The sequence below is a fragment of the Xyrauchen texanus genome, chromosome 40 (assembly GCF_025860055.1).
Source record: "Xyrauchen texanus isolate HMW12.3.18 chromosome 40, RBS_HiC_50CHRs, whole genome shotgun sequence".
Taxonomy (NCBI): Eukaryota; Metazoa; Chordata; class Actinopteri; order Cypriniformes; family Catostomidae; genus Xyrauchen; species Xyrauchen texanus.
Window position 1 is genome coordinate 29,065,262 of NC_068315.1, and position 20,292 is coordinate 29,085,553.

At 36.7% G+C, this 20,292-nt stretch overlaps 2 protein-coding genes across 6 annotated transcripts in view; both read left to right on the forward strand.

The window, feature by feature from the left end:
* LOC127633378 (cGMP-dependent protein kinase 1) overlaps nt 1-13,399 on the forward strand; it is a 280,392-nt gene extending 266,993 nt beyond the window's left edge. For all 4 annotated transcript variants that reach the window (XM_052112424.1, XM_052112425.1, XM_052112423.1 and 1 more), the window contains 9 exons: nt 5,920-6,016; nt 7,421-7,560; nt 7,674-7,763; nt 7,969-8,110; nt 8,225-8,388; nt 8,499-8,621; nt 9,890-9,952; nt 10,048-10,114; nt 11,559-13,399. In XM_052112424.1, coding sequence (XP_051968384.1) covers nt 5,920-6,016; nt 7,421-7,560; nt 7,674-7,763; nt 7,969-8,110; nt 8,225-8,388; nt 8,499-8,621; nt 9,890-9,952; nt 10,048-10,114; nt 11,559-11,657 — 985 coding nt within the window. In that variant the 3' untranslated portion in view covers nt 11,658-13,399. The remainder of the gene's footprint in view (nt 1-5,919; nt 6,017-7,420; nt 7,561-7,673; nt 7,764-7,968; nt 8,111-8,224; nt 8,389-8,498; nt 8,622-9,889; nt 9,953-10,047; nt 10,115-11,558) is intronic.
* A 4,871-nt stretch (nt 13,400-18,270) lies between these two features.
* On the forward strand, nt 18,271-19,808 carry LOC127633379 (dickkopf-related protein 1-like). 2 transcript variants are annotated; one of them, XM_052112428.1, is made up of 4 exons: nt 18,271-18,528; nt 18,611-18,758; nt 18,881-19,021; nt 19,278-19,808. In XM_052112428.1, exons 1-4 carry the CDS (start codon nt 18,325-18,327, stop codon nt 19,526-19,528), a joined length of 744 nt encoding a protein of 247 aa, XP_051968388.1. In that variant the 5' UTR covers nt 18,271-18,324; the 3' UTR covers nt 19,529-19,808. The 2 variants fall into 2 exon arrangements, with proteins under 2 accessions (XP_051968388.1, XP_051968389.1); XM_052112429.1 differs by having other exon boundaries at nt 18,614-18,758.
* Nucleotides 19,809-20,292: the final 484 nt, after the last annotated feature.

A 20,292-nucleotide genomic window follows, 5' to 3' on the forward strand; every position in this document is an offset into this window, starting at 1 on the left:
CGAGTTCTTCTGTTTCTACACTCGCAGTAGCTTGCTTACACCTGCATCGGCAGTTCACGTAACACAGTTCAGCCCTTGTGGTGTTTTGTATTGGGACTCTAGTGTCAAGTGAGTGACTGAAGGTTAACGTCTTGGTTACTGTCATAACCTCCGTTCCCTGATGGAATGAAAAATACATTGTGTCCCTCTTGCCACAGGCTGTACTACACCGCTGTAATGTCTGGGAACTTGTCTAAGCTCCTCAGCACATAACCTGAATGAACTCTGCATTCCAGCTCCCTTTTGTTCCCATATATCTGGGGGAGTGGCATGCAAATTGTACTTGCCAATTCTCATTGGCCTTTTCTCAGAGATTTGAAGGTGTTATTGGCCTCCCAAGAGCGAACCCTAGTGTCACTACATCGACACAACATCTCATTCGCTCCATCAGGGAATGCAGGTTACAACAGTAACCGAGACATCTTGTCTCCAAATCATTGAACATAACCCTATTATTGACCTTATTTCATCTGCGCTATTTTTAATTGTTGGTCTACTGTATGTACTCATGCATCAGTCAGATGCTTTTGGAGTATCTCACTTTGGCATCTCTAGCCATAAACACTGTGTTTTCAGGATGCTGTGTAAGGTTAAACGTAGTTTGAAACTTTGGAAAAGTGTATCAAGATCACTGGATTCTGTTGTGCCTGGTCTAGCTGTCTTTGAGCACAAGAGCACATCATCTGTAGAAGGCTGTGCTATCTGTGCTATCTCGTCGGTTTGATGAGGTGCATTGCCTATACTGGAGATGCACTGACTGCAACCTACTGCCACAGATTTGCAAAAATAGCAAGTTCATACATGAAGCTTTAATTGCTGCGATAGAAAGAACATTATTTATTATTAAATTTACATACGAGTCGAGGCATGGGTTGTTATTTTTTTTAACGTGTTACTTTTCACATCATTTATCACATAAATTAATAAATAATAGAAATAAAGCCAACGCAAAATATTTTGTGGAATATCATTGGAATGGTTACATAATTTACCCCTTTATCATTTGAGATTATCAAGCCTTTTCTTTTTCAGAACTGTAAACTGGCTCCAGATATTTCAGATTGTCTTATCTAAGGGGCCGTTTACACAATAACGTTTTCAACTAAAAACTGAAAACTTTTTATGCGTTTTGGCTGTTCATTTACATGACAACAGCGTTTTGGGGCCTGAAAACGCAAATTTTTGAAAATGGTTTCAAAGTGCACATTTTTGAAAATGATGCCGTGATCGTCTCCGTGTAAACATACAAAAACACAAATTTGTGAAAATGATGACGTCATGCGCACGAGTATTACGTGTGCAGTCTATAGGCATGAACTTCAAGAACTTCGTTCTTACCTCCAGGGCGAACAGATCAACATGAGATTACCAGTTGAGTCTTTAAAAAAGTTGCCGTGCTTTATAGTCTATAAACTTGTAGTAATAAAGCAACCTCATCGTCCGTCCAGACAAAATTACTCGATGCTTTCGCCATCTTCATTGTTTGTATACACCACTCTGTGGAAGAATGCTTATGTGCATAGACGTGTAGTTTCTTTACAAAGTGACAATGCCAACTACTTGCCTGTCATGCATAATACAGTGTTTTTAGTCATTTTCATGGATCTGTTTTGACATCATTTTGTCTGTATGCAAAACTTAAAAAATTTGAAGGAAAAACATTTCAGTTTTAGTACATCGTTGTCGTGTAAATGTACCCTAAGTCCACTTGTTTACTGTCCCATGAGAGGGTTACAAGTGTATATGGGTTTTCATCACACACTGTAATCCATACTCTGAGCTACGCCAGTGGAAAAATCACTTTAGATGACCGTGACACCAGTTTTCAGTAGCTCTTCCCAGAGCTCACACCACACATATCATCTGTCACCAGCATATGTAAGATCAAGGCCCACCTTCCCTATGCCCTCTTATGGAACTCAAACAATTGAGAATACACACGAACCATAACAATAGAAAACAAGTTGAGTTGGAGATAAAGTACCTGTGCAAGCGTGGTTGATTTGAAGAATATGGTTAGATAATGCATGCATAATGTAAAAGACAATTAATTATTTGTATAAACTGGTAAAAGTGCTAAATATATTGCCATATTTATATTGTCCATTTATTTGAAAGTAATCATTGTTGCCTAAAGATTGTGTGGAGCCTGTATTCCAGTGTGTCACATTCACATGCATTTATATTTGTGGTAAACAGCAGAATTGCTGCTTAGTAAACAAGAGTTGCATCAGTTGTCTTGTTCCCCAGTGATAAGGCATACTTACCTAAATGTGTTCTAGTAAAATGCTTTGTTCCAGACTTGAATTGTAGTTTAAACAAGATATTTGTTTTTATGAAGCATTAAACAATCTACTGGACTGGCAAATAATGCTGACTTTTGTGAATATGGTGCATGTTATAAAAGGGGGTGTGTTTGCACTAAATGGCATAACAATGACTTTAAGCTGATGTGTGTAATTGTTTTAGTGATAAAAGACAAAACATTGCTCTGTTTGAGTGGCCCATCCAGGGGTAAACATCAGAAGCCAACTATGGTCACGAGTTCCATCATTACCATCATAGTTCAGCGGTTTGATGTTTCCCAAAACCATATTTCCAACTAACATTCCCAAACAGCATCGTAAAGTGGTGTGGTTGGAACTACAGCTCTTCACTTGTGGTTGGAATCATGGTTTATTTTTAGTTTGTGGTGTTGACATCATTTGACTTCGCTAAGACTTCTATATCTTTCATTACGTATGTATTTTTTATTCTGTCAAGACTTTTGATGCTGTTTACATGCACTTGAGCAAAGGCCTTATTCCATAGTTTTTGCAGAAAGCAGCATAAACGTGTCATCTAAACGCAAACTTATGCTTTTCCTTATGCTGATTAAGGGATTATGGGAAAGCGGTTTAAAACACTTAGGCTTCTAGATGTTCATTTAAGAGCATAAGCAGTGTTCTGAAAGTTTTCTGTTTAGTATGCATGTGTTCAAGTGCCACAGGGGAGTCCTGGAGTATGACATCAGAAGGAAACCCCACTATTGCAGCGCAATGCCGCTGCCATTCAAACAGTGCATGTTAACGTGAATGCCACTTTCTCCAATGATGCATCATACGATATTGGTTAAGCAGTGAGTTACAGTGTTTGTACAAGAAACACAGCCCATATTGTCTCGACCAATATTGTGAGTTTGTGTCGGGACTATCTGTTAGTAAAAAACAGTGATTATTTTTTGCAATTCTGAAATGACACATTTCAGCTTTAATTTAAAAACTTATGGCACAAAGCTATGCCAGTGTGCATCGAGTGTCTGTTTAGGCTGGATTTGGAGTGATTTTGTGTAACATGAAATCTAGAAAGCTGAGCAACATGCATGTGTCATTAGCAGTTGAGCAGAGTAAATAGTGAAAGCGTCAAAAAGTTAAGAAATGTCAATCTTGTGTGAATGAGAGGCAAAAACATCCAGGTGGCAGCTGTATGATGAGGGCAGTGACAACTGTCATAATCAGTGGCTTCAGTGCTAAAGTTGCATCATGTTTGAAGAAGTATTGTGCAGTTTTTTCCCCAAAAGTGGACACATATTGTTAGAATCTTGAAAGAGCAGAGGGGATTCAACATGAGTACCTTGGGTTTCTATTCTCAAGATTTTCAAGTAAATATTACATATACAACAGCCATGTCATTATGTGGCATGATCTGCAGTGACCTACAGATTTCTCTGCTCTTGTCGGGAAAGGTTGGAGGAGGCAGCTGTTCCCTGGCCATGAAGCCCTGTCTTGTGAATGTGGAAACTTACTGCAGATACTGTGTCCTTGCCGTGTCAAATAGCAGCAGTGGTCTTCCAGGGTGTTTTCCAACTTCTAAAGTGACATTAGGGATTCTGTGCTTATACTGAGGCTTTAGTCTTCAGAATTTTAACAATTTACTATTCAGTCTTGGGGAACTACTTCCATTGGGAAGTGGAAATACAGATAAATTATATATTTATTCAATCTTATTTATAAGTCAAAAGGTTTAACTAAAAGAATATTTGAGTAAAGAAAATAATAAATAATATTTTATTAATAATAACAACGTCCAAGTGGGGGTATTCCTCCCTATTTCGCGGTAGCCGGTGCGCAAGAGTCATTCACTATAGAAACAGCGATGTCCTCCGCCATTTTAAACAGTATGTATTCAATGTGGAAACTCTGATAAAAGGTAATAAGATTGAGTTCTGTAATAAATCAGTTGTGTCTCTTAGCTGTGAATCCTGATGTTGTCCATTTAAAGCTGTTTAAAGCTATTTCCTAGCCTTGGTAATGTATTAGTAATATGAGTGATCATGGAGCGCTGGTCTATGTAAACAATGACTAATGAATTCACTTTACGTCACCAACTGGCTCATATTACACACAAAAATAATCTTTTGCCATCACCTGCTGGCTAACATATGTAAGTTCATAAATAAAGACAGTAACTCCTAACAGATGTTCACTACTCTTACACTTTAGTTTAGAACAGCATGAATACAAACGGAGTGATACACACACAGTGAATGAGTGCTAATGCTGTCAGACGATCAGTGCTCATGTAACGTCTCTCATCCAATCAGATTTGAGGACCGGAACTAACTTTTGTATATATATATGGTAATTCACTTTATGCCACAAATTAAGAGCTTATTTTGAATCTAGAACTATTATGGAAAAATACATTATTCAGTTGTAAGTACAGTAAAGTACAAATTCCCCAAAACAATAATTAGTGCAGAAATGAAGTACAATTACTAAAGTACTTTACAGCACATTACAAGTAATATACAGGCTTCTTTGATTAAAGATTCCGCATTCTTAATTGCTATCTCATAATAACAATTGTTCAGATATCTCCACACCATCAACATAATTTAATGCATCAACATTAAAGTCTTTGTTTCCATCTTGTTAAAGTTGCGTATCCACTCCTCCAGTCAGAGGACCAAACTATCACAATGATTTCTTTGATGTACCAATGTATGTTCATTGAATGGCTCACATTCACTTAAGGCCAAAACATAAATGTCCTCATAATTATGTACCGCCAGTGTTCATCTCAAGTTGACTTTGAAATGTTAAGGTGAGATGTTGGTGTGGGGAAATGTGGGGAAACCTTTTCTGAGTAGGAGAACCTTAATCCATTTTCACAAGCTAAAAATAAAGCTTGTCCAGGCAAGGCACTATTATTGGAGACTGGCTCTTACAGAGGGAACACAGTCAGACTCTGTTTTGGCAACTCTAGTCTCACCGCTCAACTCTTCTGTCCATCAGGGAATCTCTGGCTTTGTGGAATATTTTGCATTTAATTCACCAGCAACAAGATTTACTTCCATATTTTGGACTCTAGTTTTACTAGGTAGTGTCTCTGCTGATGATAAAGTCAACTTTGTGTGTTACTACATCAAAACTTTGTCTCCATAAGAGTTTTTGCAGACTGATCTTGATGCAAAAAGACTCCACCAATCTGGATCAATCTGCTCTTGTCCACATTTGGTCTGCTTTGCATTGCAAATCTCGAAATGTAACCTGGAAATGGCACCTTAACTTCAATTTTGAGCAGACTGTTGTTCTCGTTTTTCCATACATGTTCGTGAGGCAAGGAAAAAGCTGTATGTTTTCAAGCCAGATATTGCAAGATTCTCTTCATATTGCAGGCTGTTTTGAGAACTGTACATTGAACTGTTTTGCAGTATTTTAATTGGTCAAGCAAAAAAGAGAGTAGAATGCGTGAGCTGCTTCCTGTCCCGTTAAAGGAGAGGAAAGAGAGGGAGCGAATAAACAGCCTTCCTGCTCCTGTACCTGCTCCAACATTCCCTGTTTCATACTCTATCCACACCTCTAAGAAGTTTCCCTTTTTCCACTTCATAAAATGCAGATACGAGGCGGAGAATGTGTTCTTCTCCAACCTGAAGCTGGTGGACTTCAACATCATCGACACCTTAGGAGTTGGAGGATTCGGACGAGTTGAGCTGGTAGGATGGCCGAGAATTAGCCCACCTTCTTTATGCATGCATTTTATGTTTTTTTCATCCAAATTCCTATTCATCAACAACTTATAGAGTAAAACACCACAAGTCAGTGTAAATTGCAGAAGGTATTCTGCTTTGTAACTGTGCTGTAAGCCTGCAAAATGGTCTGTTTTCTTTAAATAGTTTGTTAACCAATAGTGCTAACACATACATATGAGTACATTACATATCTACAGTATGCAAAACAAGACATATGAGCAGCTCTCATGCGTGCTGATGCTGAAGGACAGATCAGGACTGGGAATGCTGTAGCTCTATTCAGGGTAACTTTCCACAACAGAAGAGTTAACGGAGCAGACATGTGACTTACCACCACACAAGGACCCGTTTGATCCAAGATATATTACACATCGATATCTATGTCTCTGTATCTCTAGATCAGGGCATTTTAATTTTAAAAGACTTTTTATTTTCTGAATGTCATGAAAATTCCACTCTGGAAATTTAATTGGTGATAGAAATGGATTTGTTACATTTTTGGAATAAAACTAATTTGTCTGGCTTAGGATAATTTTATAAAAGTTATCAAAATTACAGCATGATTGGAATTCATTACCATTAAAAACAAAGTGATATTTACCTTGATTTTACCTTGTTTTCTTCAAACATCAATTGTCTCGTATTTTATCTCATGCATGCTGTTCACTGACACTATTTTGACCTTTGAAAATACTTTGTAAGGGGCAAATTTGTTTGATGCGGTGGAAATGATGCCACATCCATTTGATAAATTGACAGATATAATTTTCAGACAATATATATTGAAATGGTTTATATTTATTTCACTCTTTGTTTCGATTATCATAGTTAGATAGATAGATAGACAGACAGACAGACAGACAGACAGACAGATAGATTATATTGTGCTGTTTCAGCTTAAATCATTGATGTATGAAGTTTTCAACAGGCACATTTAGGTAGGGGGGAATTGGATGGAAACTTTGACGTAGAGGGTGGGAAGAGAGACTGGTGCATTGCGGATCAGATTGTGTTGTAAAGAAAAGCCCAGTGGTCTGGTCTGAAGAGGATTCCCTTTCCCATAAGCCTATTTCTGGTACTGCGGCAACATAGTAAAAACAAGTGGCCTTTCGCCAGGTCCAAGATATATGCCATAGTGCTATCTGTTTGCTAGCTACTGGATCAAATGAACATGCAAGTGCTTCCACAGATACACAATGTGAAGAATTTCTTCTTTCAGTCAGACTATTTTGAGGACCCTCGACACATGACTAGACCATGACTAGTGTGCTATAATAAGTGGCACTTGTTTTATAGGTAGTTTCTACATGGAATTTAGTTTATTTGCACTTTCTGAAAGCTCACTTTTCATGGCTTTGGTTTTCACAGGTGCAGCTCAAGAGTGAAGAGACCAAAACGTTTGCAATGAAGATTCTGAAGAAGCGACACATCATTGACACAAGACAACAGGAGCACATCCGCTCGGAGAAACAGATAATGCAGGAGGCTCATTCAGACTTCATTGTGAGGTGGGGGGCTAAAATCATTAAAGGTCATAAATGGTAATATTAAATGTCATATTCTAAAAATATCAAGGCAAAACAATATTTCGACACAAAATTGTGTGGGAATGTTCCCTCAGATTGTACAGGACATTCAAAGACAGCAAGTATCTGTACATGTTGATGGAGGCCTGTCTAGGAGGAGAGCTTTGGACCATACTTCGGGACAGGTAGTAAATCAGCTAAATTCCCCTTGTGAAGGTGGCGAATGCAATAAAATATGCAGATTAGCAGTACTATTATAATAATATTTGACCGCTCAATGCAGCAATTGATTGATTGAGAATGATTTATTCCAGAGTGTCGGGTAATAACTCAAAATGAATAATGCAAACTCAGTACAACACCAATGATTGTTTCGTTTTTTAATCATAGAGGATCATTTGAAGACTCCACTACACGGTTTTACACAGCGTGTGTGGTTGAAGCCTTCGCTTACCTGCATTCCAAAGGAATCATCTACCGTGATTTAAAACCAGAAAACCTTATTCTGGATCATAGAGGATATGCCAAGCTTGTGAGTAAACATAGCAGTTTCTGAAATGAGCTGTTCTGAATTCTGAAGCTGCTGAATTTCAAGAAGCTAGTAGGGAGGGGTTGTATCTCTCATAAGTTTGTCTCATGGACGCAGGTGGACTTTGGCTTTGCTAAAAAGATTGGGTTTGGGAAGAAAACATGGACTTTCTGTGGAACACCAGAGTATGTGGCCCCAGAGATCATACTAAATAAAGGCCATGACATTTCAGCAGACTACTGGTCATTGGGAATCCTGATGTATGAACTCTTGACTGGAAGGTAAATCATTTCATAAAAGCTTGTTTGTTTAAAAATATATATATTACAGGATTTTTTTTTTAGTTTGTGTGTGATGTTTTTATAAACTCTACTGTATATTTCTTGTTCAGCCCACCATTCTCAGGACCAGATCCAATGAAGACATATAATATAATTTTAAGAGGAATTGACATGATAGAATTTCCAAAGAAGATCACAAAAAATGCAGGCAATCTAATTAAAAAACTATGCAGGTGAGTGCATTCAAAAACAGCATTAAACAACCACTCAGTTTCAATATCTGTTGATAAATTGACAACAGGGCTGTCAATTTTACGCATTAATTTAGTGTGCTTATTATATGAAAATAACATGAATTATGTGATAAGCTATGTTCTGTAAATCTGAGCAATTTGAGCTTGATGTAACATCTCGAATCTGTGGCAGTAGGGGCCAATCAGCACTACTCCAGCTGTACAGACAACATGCCTTGTCAACCAACAAGAGTGAATAGCACAGTCTTCCACACATGATGCGCTTTCAAAGACTGTTGTACCAAACAAAGCAGCATACAGCTTTTTCAACATTCCATTTTACATTTAACTTGACACAGCATCCTACAAAAATGAAATACTGAAAAGGATTGAGACGTGACCCAACCAAAGTGAGTCAGAATTAGGCCAAAAATAGGTTTATGTTCAATGATATGGAAATAAAGCAAACAATGTATTGACTTAAAAGACACTTTTTTATTGCTAAATGCTTTACTTGTCTGCTGCCACAAAGTATGTATTCGATAATTCATTTGAAATATCTGAATATAATATTACATATTATTTTTATAATTATAATTATATATATATATATATATATATATATATATATATATATATATATATATATATATATATATATATATGTATGTAATATTATATCCAGATAAATCAGACGCATTATCGAATACATACACTATACTGTGGCAGCAGACATGTAAAGTATTAGGAATAATCAGAACATTATGTAATTCATTTGATTACAATTTCTAATTAATTGACAGCCCTAATTGTCAACTAACTGTTGCTGACACTCTCTTTCAAAGGACGAGTTCATATTATTTCATGAAATCATTGTTTTAAATGGTTTCACTCCCACTTAAAATATTTGACAGCTTTCAAGGTATTAATATGTTGCATATTAATGAAATTTACAACTAAAACCTAATAAATTAAGTGTATAATTTCTGTACCACTCACACACCAAACGGAATTACTATCTGATTGTTGAACAGCTGACTGGGCTTGTTATAACAACATCGGCTCAACCAATGGCGTGAGCTTTGGGCAGGACTACCCATTTGCCAAAATTTGTTTGAAAGCAGTTATTATTTTTGCATTTCTGTTTGGTGCCACTAGTAGAAAAAAGGACACTTTACCTTGGCAAAATAACTAAAGTCAAAGTCAAAAAGAAAAAATAAGTCGACTTCATGTGTTAAATCTGTTTTTGTAATATACTGTTTCCATAGGGATAATCCATCTGAGAGACTAGGAAACTTGAAAAATGGAGTCAAAGATATTCAAAAGCACAAGTGAGTATTGTAATGATGGATGTTTTCTATGAGAAAAATCCAAACTCACTGTCATCTCAGAAAATTCAATGAAAACTGTTCTGTCTCCATCACAGATGGTTTGAAGGCTTTAACTGGGAGGGTCTTCGCAAAGGAACTCTCACCCCTCCAATTATTCCTGATGTGAGTACTCCACATCCACATATGGCCCAATTTATACCTGATATTATTAACACAATTAAACAGCGTTAAATACAGGCATATTTTTACATGTTAATGTTTTATTTTATTAATTTTTTTAAATTGGACATTTTCACGGTTTCATGAGAATCATCCTAAATCACATTAGGTGAAAGTCAAAATACACAGTGCGTTTGTAGCATAAATGTTCCATTTTCGATACAAGTTAAGCTCAATCAACAGCATTTGTGACATAATGTTGATTACCACAAAATAATTATTTCTAATTGTCCATCCTTTTCTAAAATAAAAATCACAATGGAAGTGAATGGGACCCATTTTGGAGGGTTTATAGGCAGAAATGTGAAGCTTATAATTTTATAAAAGCACTTACATAAAAGCTGCGTTCTGAAGCTTTCACGTGACTTAGCCATTGAATTAGCCACACCCATCATTCCAAAACACTGCCCTCCAAAGATAATTTTGAGACCAAAACTGAGCAAAATAGCAGCATTGTCTTTTTCCTGTGGATGTTAAATTCACCAGTGGCACAATAGCGCCCTCAACTGACAAAAATTATGAATCACAGCCTCAATGATCAGCTTTAAATACAACACTATGAGAAAGAGCAAAATGATTGACAGTTGAAAAGCGTCTTACAGCACCTTTGTACGAATTTGTAAAATTGCCCATAACTTTACACAGAAAAGGTTAGTATGTGATTTTATCATGTTAACACACATATTGTTTATGTCTTCTGGCTATAATTTTGAAAAAATGAGTATTTTAACGTAAAAAATTGCCCCCCCCCCCTTAACTTCCATTGTAAGTGCCTCACTGTAAAATAGATTTGTGCTTTTTTTTAAGAATAGGAAGGACGAGTAAAAAAATTTTTTCATGGAAACTAATATTGTGCCACAAATGCTTTCGATTGAGCTTAACTGGTATGGAACCCGAAATATTTCTTTAATATGTCCCGGACACAGCAATGGACAGCCAACTCATCTGTTAATCAAAAATTCAGATAAAACAAGGGTTTTAAACATTTCAGAAAATGTGGTCCATACATATACAGAATTGCACAGAACTTATTCAGTGTGATGCATGCAGTGACACATTCATTGGATAAAAATGTCTGCTAAATTTATAAATGTAGATCATGTAAAACATGCACATCTGTAGGTCAGTTAACACCGATACTCGACTAAAACAACAATGAACATTCCTCTCAAAATGCCAAAGTTCTAATTTAATAGGAGCAACAGCATGACAACTTTTCTGTTTCAACATGCAGCGATGGCATTTAATAGTTGCAACGGGGGCTACGGCACAAATTTATATGATTTAGCTTATTTACAAAACATTTGTGTCTATTAACTTCTGATTATTAGTCAATGTAATGATGGTTCTTCTTTATATCCCATTTCCTCCCCTCATGTACCTGTAGGTGGCCTCTCCCACTGACACCAGTAACTTTGATAGCTTTCCTGAAGACAACGAGGACCCTCCCCCAGATGACAACTCCGGCTGGGACACTGATTTCTAAAACTGAGTCTCATAACTTACCCTGGAGTGTCCCGTGCCGTACATCATGCTCAAGGAGCACAGAAGATAAGAGAAGATGTTTAGTCCAGCTGTGTGACACCGAGATGCCTTCACCCATGCTTCTCCTGTCCTGCGGTGCCACTGGGGGCACCCAGAACCCTGCAGCGCCCCATGGCTCCCGTAACTGTCCGAATCATAACGACTGGAGTCCATATTCCAAACACTGCCTCAGAAATGGACTTGCACTGATGTTTCATAAACTAGTCCTTCATATTTTTTGCCATGCTGTTTTAATGATTGCAGTAACAGACACTTAAACACTTAAAAGGAACTGTAGGTTATGTAGATGGGATTTATTTTAGGTATGATGAAAATGTTCATTTCCATTTTGTCATTTATTTTAAATGCATACTCCTCTTAAACGTTCATTCAGATTCTTCTTCTGAAGGCTTGTGGAAGCTTATAATGTTACTTTTCTCTCTTTTTTTTAATTTTTTTTTTAATATTCCTGGTTCAATACAACTTAAACTCAGTCGACAGCTTTGGTGGCATATTGTTGATTACCACAAAAAAATGGTTTCGACTCGTCTTTCAAAAAAGCTAAATTCTAGGTTACTTACAATGGAAGTGAGTGAGGACAATTTAACAGGTTTAAAGGCAGAAATGTGAAGCTTATAATTTTACTGTACATTAATTATTCTGTTATTATATGAGCTGTAAAGTTAAGTCGTCATTATTACGGGTTTTGGGGTTAATGATGCCAAGGCAACGCAGTTAAAATTTGACAACTTTCTCAGAAAAGGTTAGTTAGCCATTTTATCACACTAAAATCATGTTAGCACACACACTGTTTATGTTGATTATAAGTGCCTGACAGTAACACTGAATTTCGTATCTTTTTTTATGAAAGGAGGAACAAGTCAAAATCTTATTTATTTTTTTATTTTTTTATCAACATTATGTAACAAATGCTGTTGATTGATCTTAACTTGTATTTAACCCGGAATATTCCTTTAAGAAATAGGGAGTCTACCTTAACTTTGCAATGAATCAGCCAAGATGCGACACAGTCTGAGCACCACAAGAGGGCAGGCTTTTTACTCAAATCTGACCCATTGTACTTATCTACCTTGGGAAGGGTAGCATTCAACTTCCCAGATAAAATGTAAGCTCAGAGTGATGTCTACAAAATTACATAATCCGCTCTATTATGATACCAGACATTCTTTTAGAATATTTACTTCCGTCATTTTCTCAGAACATTCATGACTCTACACTCATTGGCAATGACGAGATAGCCTGCGGTCTGTAATAGCTTGAACACAAAGTGCTGTGCTGGAAAACCAATTATGTAAACTTATTTATTGTAGGACCAGGGGTAAATATTTATGTGTATATGCAGTCGTAATATTTTTGTGATAATTGTAGAGATTTATTGTCAGAGTAATAAAACTGTCCTATTGCTTAGTTCTTTTTTTTTTTTTTTTTTGGAATACATTATAACTGTAAGCTATTTTAGTACGCTTTTTTCTCTCTGTTCAGCTTGCTTTCAAGATGTAAAAGTTCACCAGACAATTGTTTGGCATTATTGAAAGTGCCTTAATGCAATGGCATCCAAAATTTACCCCACATTTGTTTTGATGCTACACGACTAGGTCAGACACCTCAAATTGTTCTTCTTAATCAGTTGTGGCTTTTTTAAGGTTCTGAGATTTATATGCCTTTTTCTTACAATAAAGCATCTTTCAAAGTAACATTCTGCAGATTCCATTTATTCTGAAATGTCCACCTTTCTGTTTTCATGTCAATACCAATTTCATGGTTTATTATGTATTGTCTTCCTTCTAAACTTTGTGATTTTGAACGTCCTAGAACAAGATTTAGTATCTTGTCTACAAACAAGATTTAGCTTGAGGTGTTAGTCGTGTGAAGGGTCTGACTCATATCAGTTGGTGATAATGCTCTGTAAACAGCTGTCCTCCCCTCTTCACAACAAATAACACATGAGCATGGTAGCTTTTCATTGCCAACACTGTGGCCCGTAGACATCAAAAGATGTAAGCCCAGGGGGTAGAGAATACATCTTTGACCTCTAGTTCACAGCTTAAGCCATCAGTCAACGGCATATCAAATACTAATAGTTAATTTTTAACCAATATATAAAGGGTTTGTTTAATTTGTACACATTTTTTTTATGCACAGCAGAACAGACACTAAAATTGAAAGCTCATAACACCAAGTTAGCATTAGACACAAGCAATCTTGTACAATTCTTGAGAACATAAATTGGCATAACATTGGATAATTATGGCCTTTAGAAATACACTTCAAGTCAAAAAGTTTGGACACCTTTATATAGTCTAAAGGCTGATGCTTACATGTTTTAATATGTTTAAATTGTGACTGGCTATACATTTATACATGAAACTATGTATATTTATTTGAATGTTTTACTTAATTGTATTATTTTCATTGGACGAGATGGACCGGATAGTGAGGGAAAAGTAGCTAACAAGTGCCCAGTACAGATCAGTATAGATGCACTTTTAGTTTTGAATTGTTTATAATTTTTGGTCAGCGCATAAGCCGATTTTTCATTTGTAATATTGTTTTGATGATTTAAGATTGAACTTTATTGTCATTGTGCAGAGTACAGGTACAGAGCCAATGAAATGCAGTTTTTTCACATATCCCAACTGAGCTGGGGTCAGAGCGCAGGGTCAGCCATGAAAGAGTGCACCTGGAGCAGATAGGGTCAAGGGCCTTGCTCAAGGGTCCAACAGTGTTATCTTGATGGTGCTGGGGCTTGAGCCACCACTGGCCCCTGACTTATCAATATTATTCAAAAATATAAAAATAAAAAATAACCAAAATTTTTTTGCAAATGTTGCCGGGTACCCCAAGAATAACTGTTGTAAATATGTTCTACAAATAATTTTTTTTTTTTTTCTCGCATAAACTCATTAACAAAAATTCTGTTCCAGTTACAGCAACAAACAATTCATGCAGCTTTAAACACAACATCCACAAAGTATCAACAAAGAAACAAGTTTGTTTTGGAGAGTCATCAGAGAAGATACGTCACCCCCCACTTAGATACTGTCACACCAAAAACGACAAAACTTTGCATTCAAAGTGCAGAATGTGTCAACAACACACCACTACCACAAGATGGAGTGTGTGAATCCATACAGAATGATTAAAGGAATATTCCAGGTTCGATACAAGTTGTTTCATCAACAGCATTTGTGGCAAAATGTTAATGACCAAACAAAATTATAATAATAATCTAAATAATAATACTAATAATTTCCACTCGTCCCTCCTATTTAAAACAAACCAAAATTAGCAACTTAAATTACAATTTACGGGAATGAGGCCAAATTTTAGGGTTTAAATGAGAAAATGTGCATCTTATAATTTTATAAATGCACTTCTGTTAAAACTCATGTAGTACTGATGCTGTTAAGTTGTTTAAACTGTCATTTTTACAGTCATTTTAGGGGTTTAGTGTTTGTTGACATTACATCGTCATAGTAATGAAGTTGCAAATTTGGCTATAACTTTACACAGAAAAAGTTAGTATGTGACTTTATCACATTACAATCATGTTAATATCTGCATTGTTTATGACTTGTTGTGATACTTTTGAAAAAGTGAGTATTTTAATTTACTTAATTTACCCATTTACTTCTATTGTAAGTGCCTTAGTGTAACCCAGATTTTTGCTTTTTTTTTTTTTTTTGAGGAAAGGAGGGGCATAAATTTGAACCTGGTATTGAACCTGGAATATTAATTTGATAAATCGATTTAACCATGCAGCAATTTGTTTATAAAACGCAGTGTTCTCATTGGATAAGCTGCTTTCGAAACAGTGTTGCCAACTTAGTGACTTTGTCACTAGATTTAGTGAATTTTTGAACCCCTTAGCGAATAATACAGCTATCTAGCGACTTGTGACAATTTTTGCGACTTTTGTAGTCTGCTTTAGTGACATTCTTCCACATCTGGTGGCACAAAAACATCAGCTTTCATGATGTCTCATTTTTCTCTGTGTTCTAGCACTCACCTGTGTTTCAAGTAATATGACTGATCTGCATCAGGATATGTACATACGGATGTTCTATAAATCAAATGACTGATGAGCTTACATGTTGTTGGTATTTGTTGCGACAATCTCAACCTCAATTCACGTGCATGCTCTCCTTTTAGAAAAGGAAAGTCAGCCTGTATTGATAGAAGAGTATTGAGAAATGATCTAGCAGGGCGAGAGTGAGAAACAGAGAGAGAGAGAGAGAGAGAGAGAGAGAGAGAGAGAGAGAGTGGATATAAACCCCTGATCTATAATAAAGTGTAGAGATAAGTGATATGAACAGATGAGGTGTCATTGTCAAAAAGTCATTGTGACACAGTAACACCGGCACAAGTAATACACACTGATGGTTCAGCATCACACAACAGATATCTTAAAAAATAATAAGATATATTACATATAATCTCCAAAACAGTTGCACGTGAGGCATTATAAGGCATATAGATTCACGTTACAAAATAAATTATAAAAAGAAAAAAAAACATCCCAAACACTACGCCGCTCCCTACCCATGATTGCTATTGCTAGGATAATGTTGGACTTTGTCATTGTTCAAAAAATAAAAAATAAAAAAGTGAAATCCAGCACTGTCTGAATGTTTGACAAGTTCAATGCGTGATAGATAAATGATTAGTAGTTAAATATGAATTGTTAAATCATTAGTTCAATTAAAAAATTAAAAAATGGCTCTACTGCGATGGACTGGCGACCTGTCCAGGGTGTCCCCCGTCTTTCGCCCAATGTTAGCTGGGATAGGCTCCAGCCCCTCGCGACCCTGTACACAGGATAAGCGGTTGACGATGGATGGATGGATGGATGAAAATGGCTCTACACCTTTAAATAATTGTCATACCTATTTATGCCAATTAATTTCCATATGTAAATTTGATGTCTCACGTAATAAATTACGTTAATGAAACATTAATTAAAGGCAAATTAATTATAGAGTAGGCTATTACAAAAAATAAATATTACTTGGCAGAAGACTTTTTTATTTAAGTATTAAAAATGAATCTAACTCTTAATTGGTCTTTTATCATCTTGCTGTTGGCGCCTGCCTTTTAATAGACCTAAAAGTAATAACGGGAAGGACCGTGTTTCGCTGATTTTACGGCTTTATTGCTTTGTTGAATACTATGAACTCAATGTCCACTCATGAGCTCAGGCCTCAAATTTTAAAACAGGATTACCTGGCATCCCACAAAATGAATTTGCTAAGCACGGTGTCTACAAAAAGTCTGATTAAGACACGGGGTTCCAGTCCTGTTTGATATGAGCTCATCAAAGGAGCCTTTACACAAGCTTCATTTTACACCACTGTAGGCTTTGGATGTAACAAAGCCAATAGACAAAGGAACGGGAATGAACGCTGCCAATTCGCGTTAAATGAAGTGTAGCCGATTGAACGTTTGTCCTGTGGTCGCCTATCAGAACTGACCCCTGTTAACAACATCAAAGAGACTGATTTGGGAGTTATACCGGAGTATTTGGCAGACATCAGACACTTTGAAACTGTTAAATCGTTTGCGCATGTTGTGCCCATCAGAATGCATGGCGCAGTGACATATTCGTTGTTGTTTTTTGTGATAATACTATTGTAAGTTCATGTTGTAGGCTAGTACATCTCAAGATAATCTATTATGCAAGTTGGCAAGTTATTAGTTAGATTACATTGTTTAGAAGGCGTCATCAACAATTTAATAATCAAACTTTTTTTTTTTTTTTTGACACTTTGTTTTAGTTAAAGTGGAGGGTATGCCTATTTACATTTTATAAAGTGAGGATAATCAGATTTTTTTTTATTTTTTATTATTAATTACTCAAATATAGAGATGTAATCAGATACTGTAGCTAGTAAATAGATAGGCTAGCTCATTCTTATCTCACATTGCTAATCACGCACTATTTGTTTAAAAGCGCAGGCTGAATGGTAATTAATTCGGTAAACTCTTCACATCTGATTTGCATATTCACTTTGATCTTTCCCACTTGTTTAATAAAACGCATTTCAAAGAGCCACCATCACATTTATGCATTTATTTCTTCTATTTAGTGCACGTACATCTATATTAATTATTCTGCATGAACTATAGGCCTACCTATAAAATTACCCTTATAATTTCTAACATGCATGTATAATTTACTCTGTGGGAAAAACAATAAAATAGCCAATATATGCTAAACAAAATATATATGGCTATATAAAATTTTTCAAAACCATATAATATTTTTAAGAAAATATTTTTTTCTAATATTCCTCTCGTGCATTTATCAAGTAACTTTCCATTAAACGTCACTTTTCATCAGGTCAGGCCTGATTTGCCCATAAAATGACCAATATTGCTGTTTGATGCCACCTGAACATATTAAGTGCCGATAGACAGACAGCTCATGACAACGCTTTGAAATGTCATCCAGCCCTTTGTTACTCACAGCGAGGGGCGGGCGCGCGAACAACGCGGACGCGTATAAATGAAGCGTCTTGCCCTCATGAGGAACCACAGAAGAACTCGACTGATCTCGGGAATACATCCTCTCACAGTGGAGCATCCCAGGAATACCAGAAGACCTGATAATGCTGCACATTGCCATGTTCTCTACGGCATTGCTCATTCTTTTAGGCTGCGTTAGAGAGGCATCCGCCGGATCTGTGGTGCTGAACTCGAATGCCATTAAGGTCGGTCCAGGTGTGGCGAGTCCAAGCCATTCGGTCAGCCCGAGTCCGGATGAGACACCTACGGACACCGGCAGTCAGAACTTCTCTATGGATACACCACAGGTAAGCAAAATAATGAGCATATTTCGTTGCACTCGGCTATTGTGTGCTTAAATGTTGTCTAATGGCGTATTGCGTTTGTTAGCAGCAGCCTTTAATCTGCGAAAGTGACGAGGAATGTGGTGACGATGAGTTCTGCTTCCTGTCCCGCGGCGTCTGTCTCCAGTGCAAGAAGCGCAGGAAGCGTTGCATCCGGGATGCGATGTGCTGCCCTGGCAACCACTGCAGCAACGGTAAGACAGTTGAACAAACTAATTAAATCGGTGTCTATGTAGACATTTTTAGCATTGCACAGTATGAAAGTATAAAGGAACGTTTTTTTAATAATATACTTGACTTTTTTTCTTCCTATAAGGAGTTTGCCTTCCATATGATCCTGACATGATCCAACAGATTGGAATGGAAGAGTTTGTGTCCATCACCCATGAGAACTCCACTGTAATGGTGCAGACAAATGTTGCAACTCAAAGCTCACCACAAAACCAAATCCTAAAAGGTATGCAATGATGAAATCAATCTATATGCCTACTTTATTAATATCGATACAGATTTTTTTTTTTCAATGTTTTTTTGGGGAACCTAAAATGTGCTTCATGAGTTAACATCTAAATTAAGTATATAGGATGACTGAATCTACCTGACTACCAATGGTAATTGATTAGCTCCAAATGGATACTTAAGGTAGCAGCAGCCCATTTTAAAGAGTGCTTTATCAGTTTTGTAAGATATTCATTGTTATTTTGTTATTAAAGGTCTGGAGGGAGAGAACTGTCTCAGATCATCCGACTGCGCAGAGGGACTCTGTTGCGCCCGTCATTTCTGGTCCAAAATGTGCAAGCCCTTCCTGAAAGAAGGCCAGGTCTGCACCAAGAACAAGCGGAAAGGCACCCATGGCTTGGAGATATTCCAGCGTTGTGATTGTGGGGAAGATTTGTCCTGCAGAACACAAAGAGGAGACGGCAGCAAGACATCGCGGAGCCTGCACACTTGCCAGAGACACTGAATGAACTTTGAGGAATTGTCTTCCACAAACTCCTGGCGAAAACAGACTTGAGGGAAGCTGGAGTTGCAATGGGATTTTCTGTTTTTCATCTGGTGTCTTCCCTTTTCTTATGTCAAAATTGCAGAGTAGATATACTTGTTTCTCAGCGGAACTTAAATATTGCAGTAAATTACTGTAAATAATATAAGGCAGTTGGCACTTAATTCAGATTTTTTTGTTAACCCTGTTTTGAAAAAAGGTGCATTGGTCTTTTGCTAGTCTATCTTAAACGTATATACATCTGGGGGTTTTTTATAGTCACATAGAGCTGATTTAAATGTCTATTTTTATTCTAAATAAAGAGTGTTATGATATTATATGGTATGCAATGTCTTAAGTCATGTCTGTGCAAACAATATAGCAGATTTACAAGAGAATGCATATACTTAAGTGTGGTGGGGGCACTTATGATGCTTATAAAGGATGCACCATATGTAAGTTTGGTTAGGTGTGGTCAGAGCTGAGTGCTGGTATTTCTTTTTTATAAATGTTTTTCTCCAGAAGTACAATTAAGGTATATTTAATTAGGTGTGTCTATATTTAATAAGCCATAAGAGGCCATACCACCATTGAAATGGAAACTGTATAGGTCATTGGGAGATCACTCAGCACCTAATTGCATCTGGGAGGTTATTTTTACATTTAAGTACTTTGAAATCTTGTCTCTTTTACCTGTTCAAACAAATTTCTTCGAAATACCTAAAGAGACAAGCAAATTACTCGTT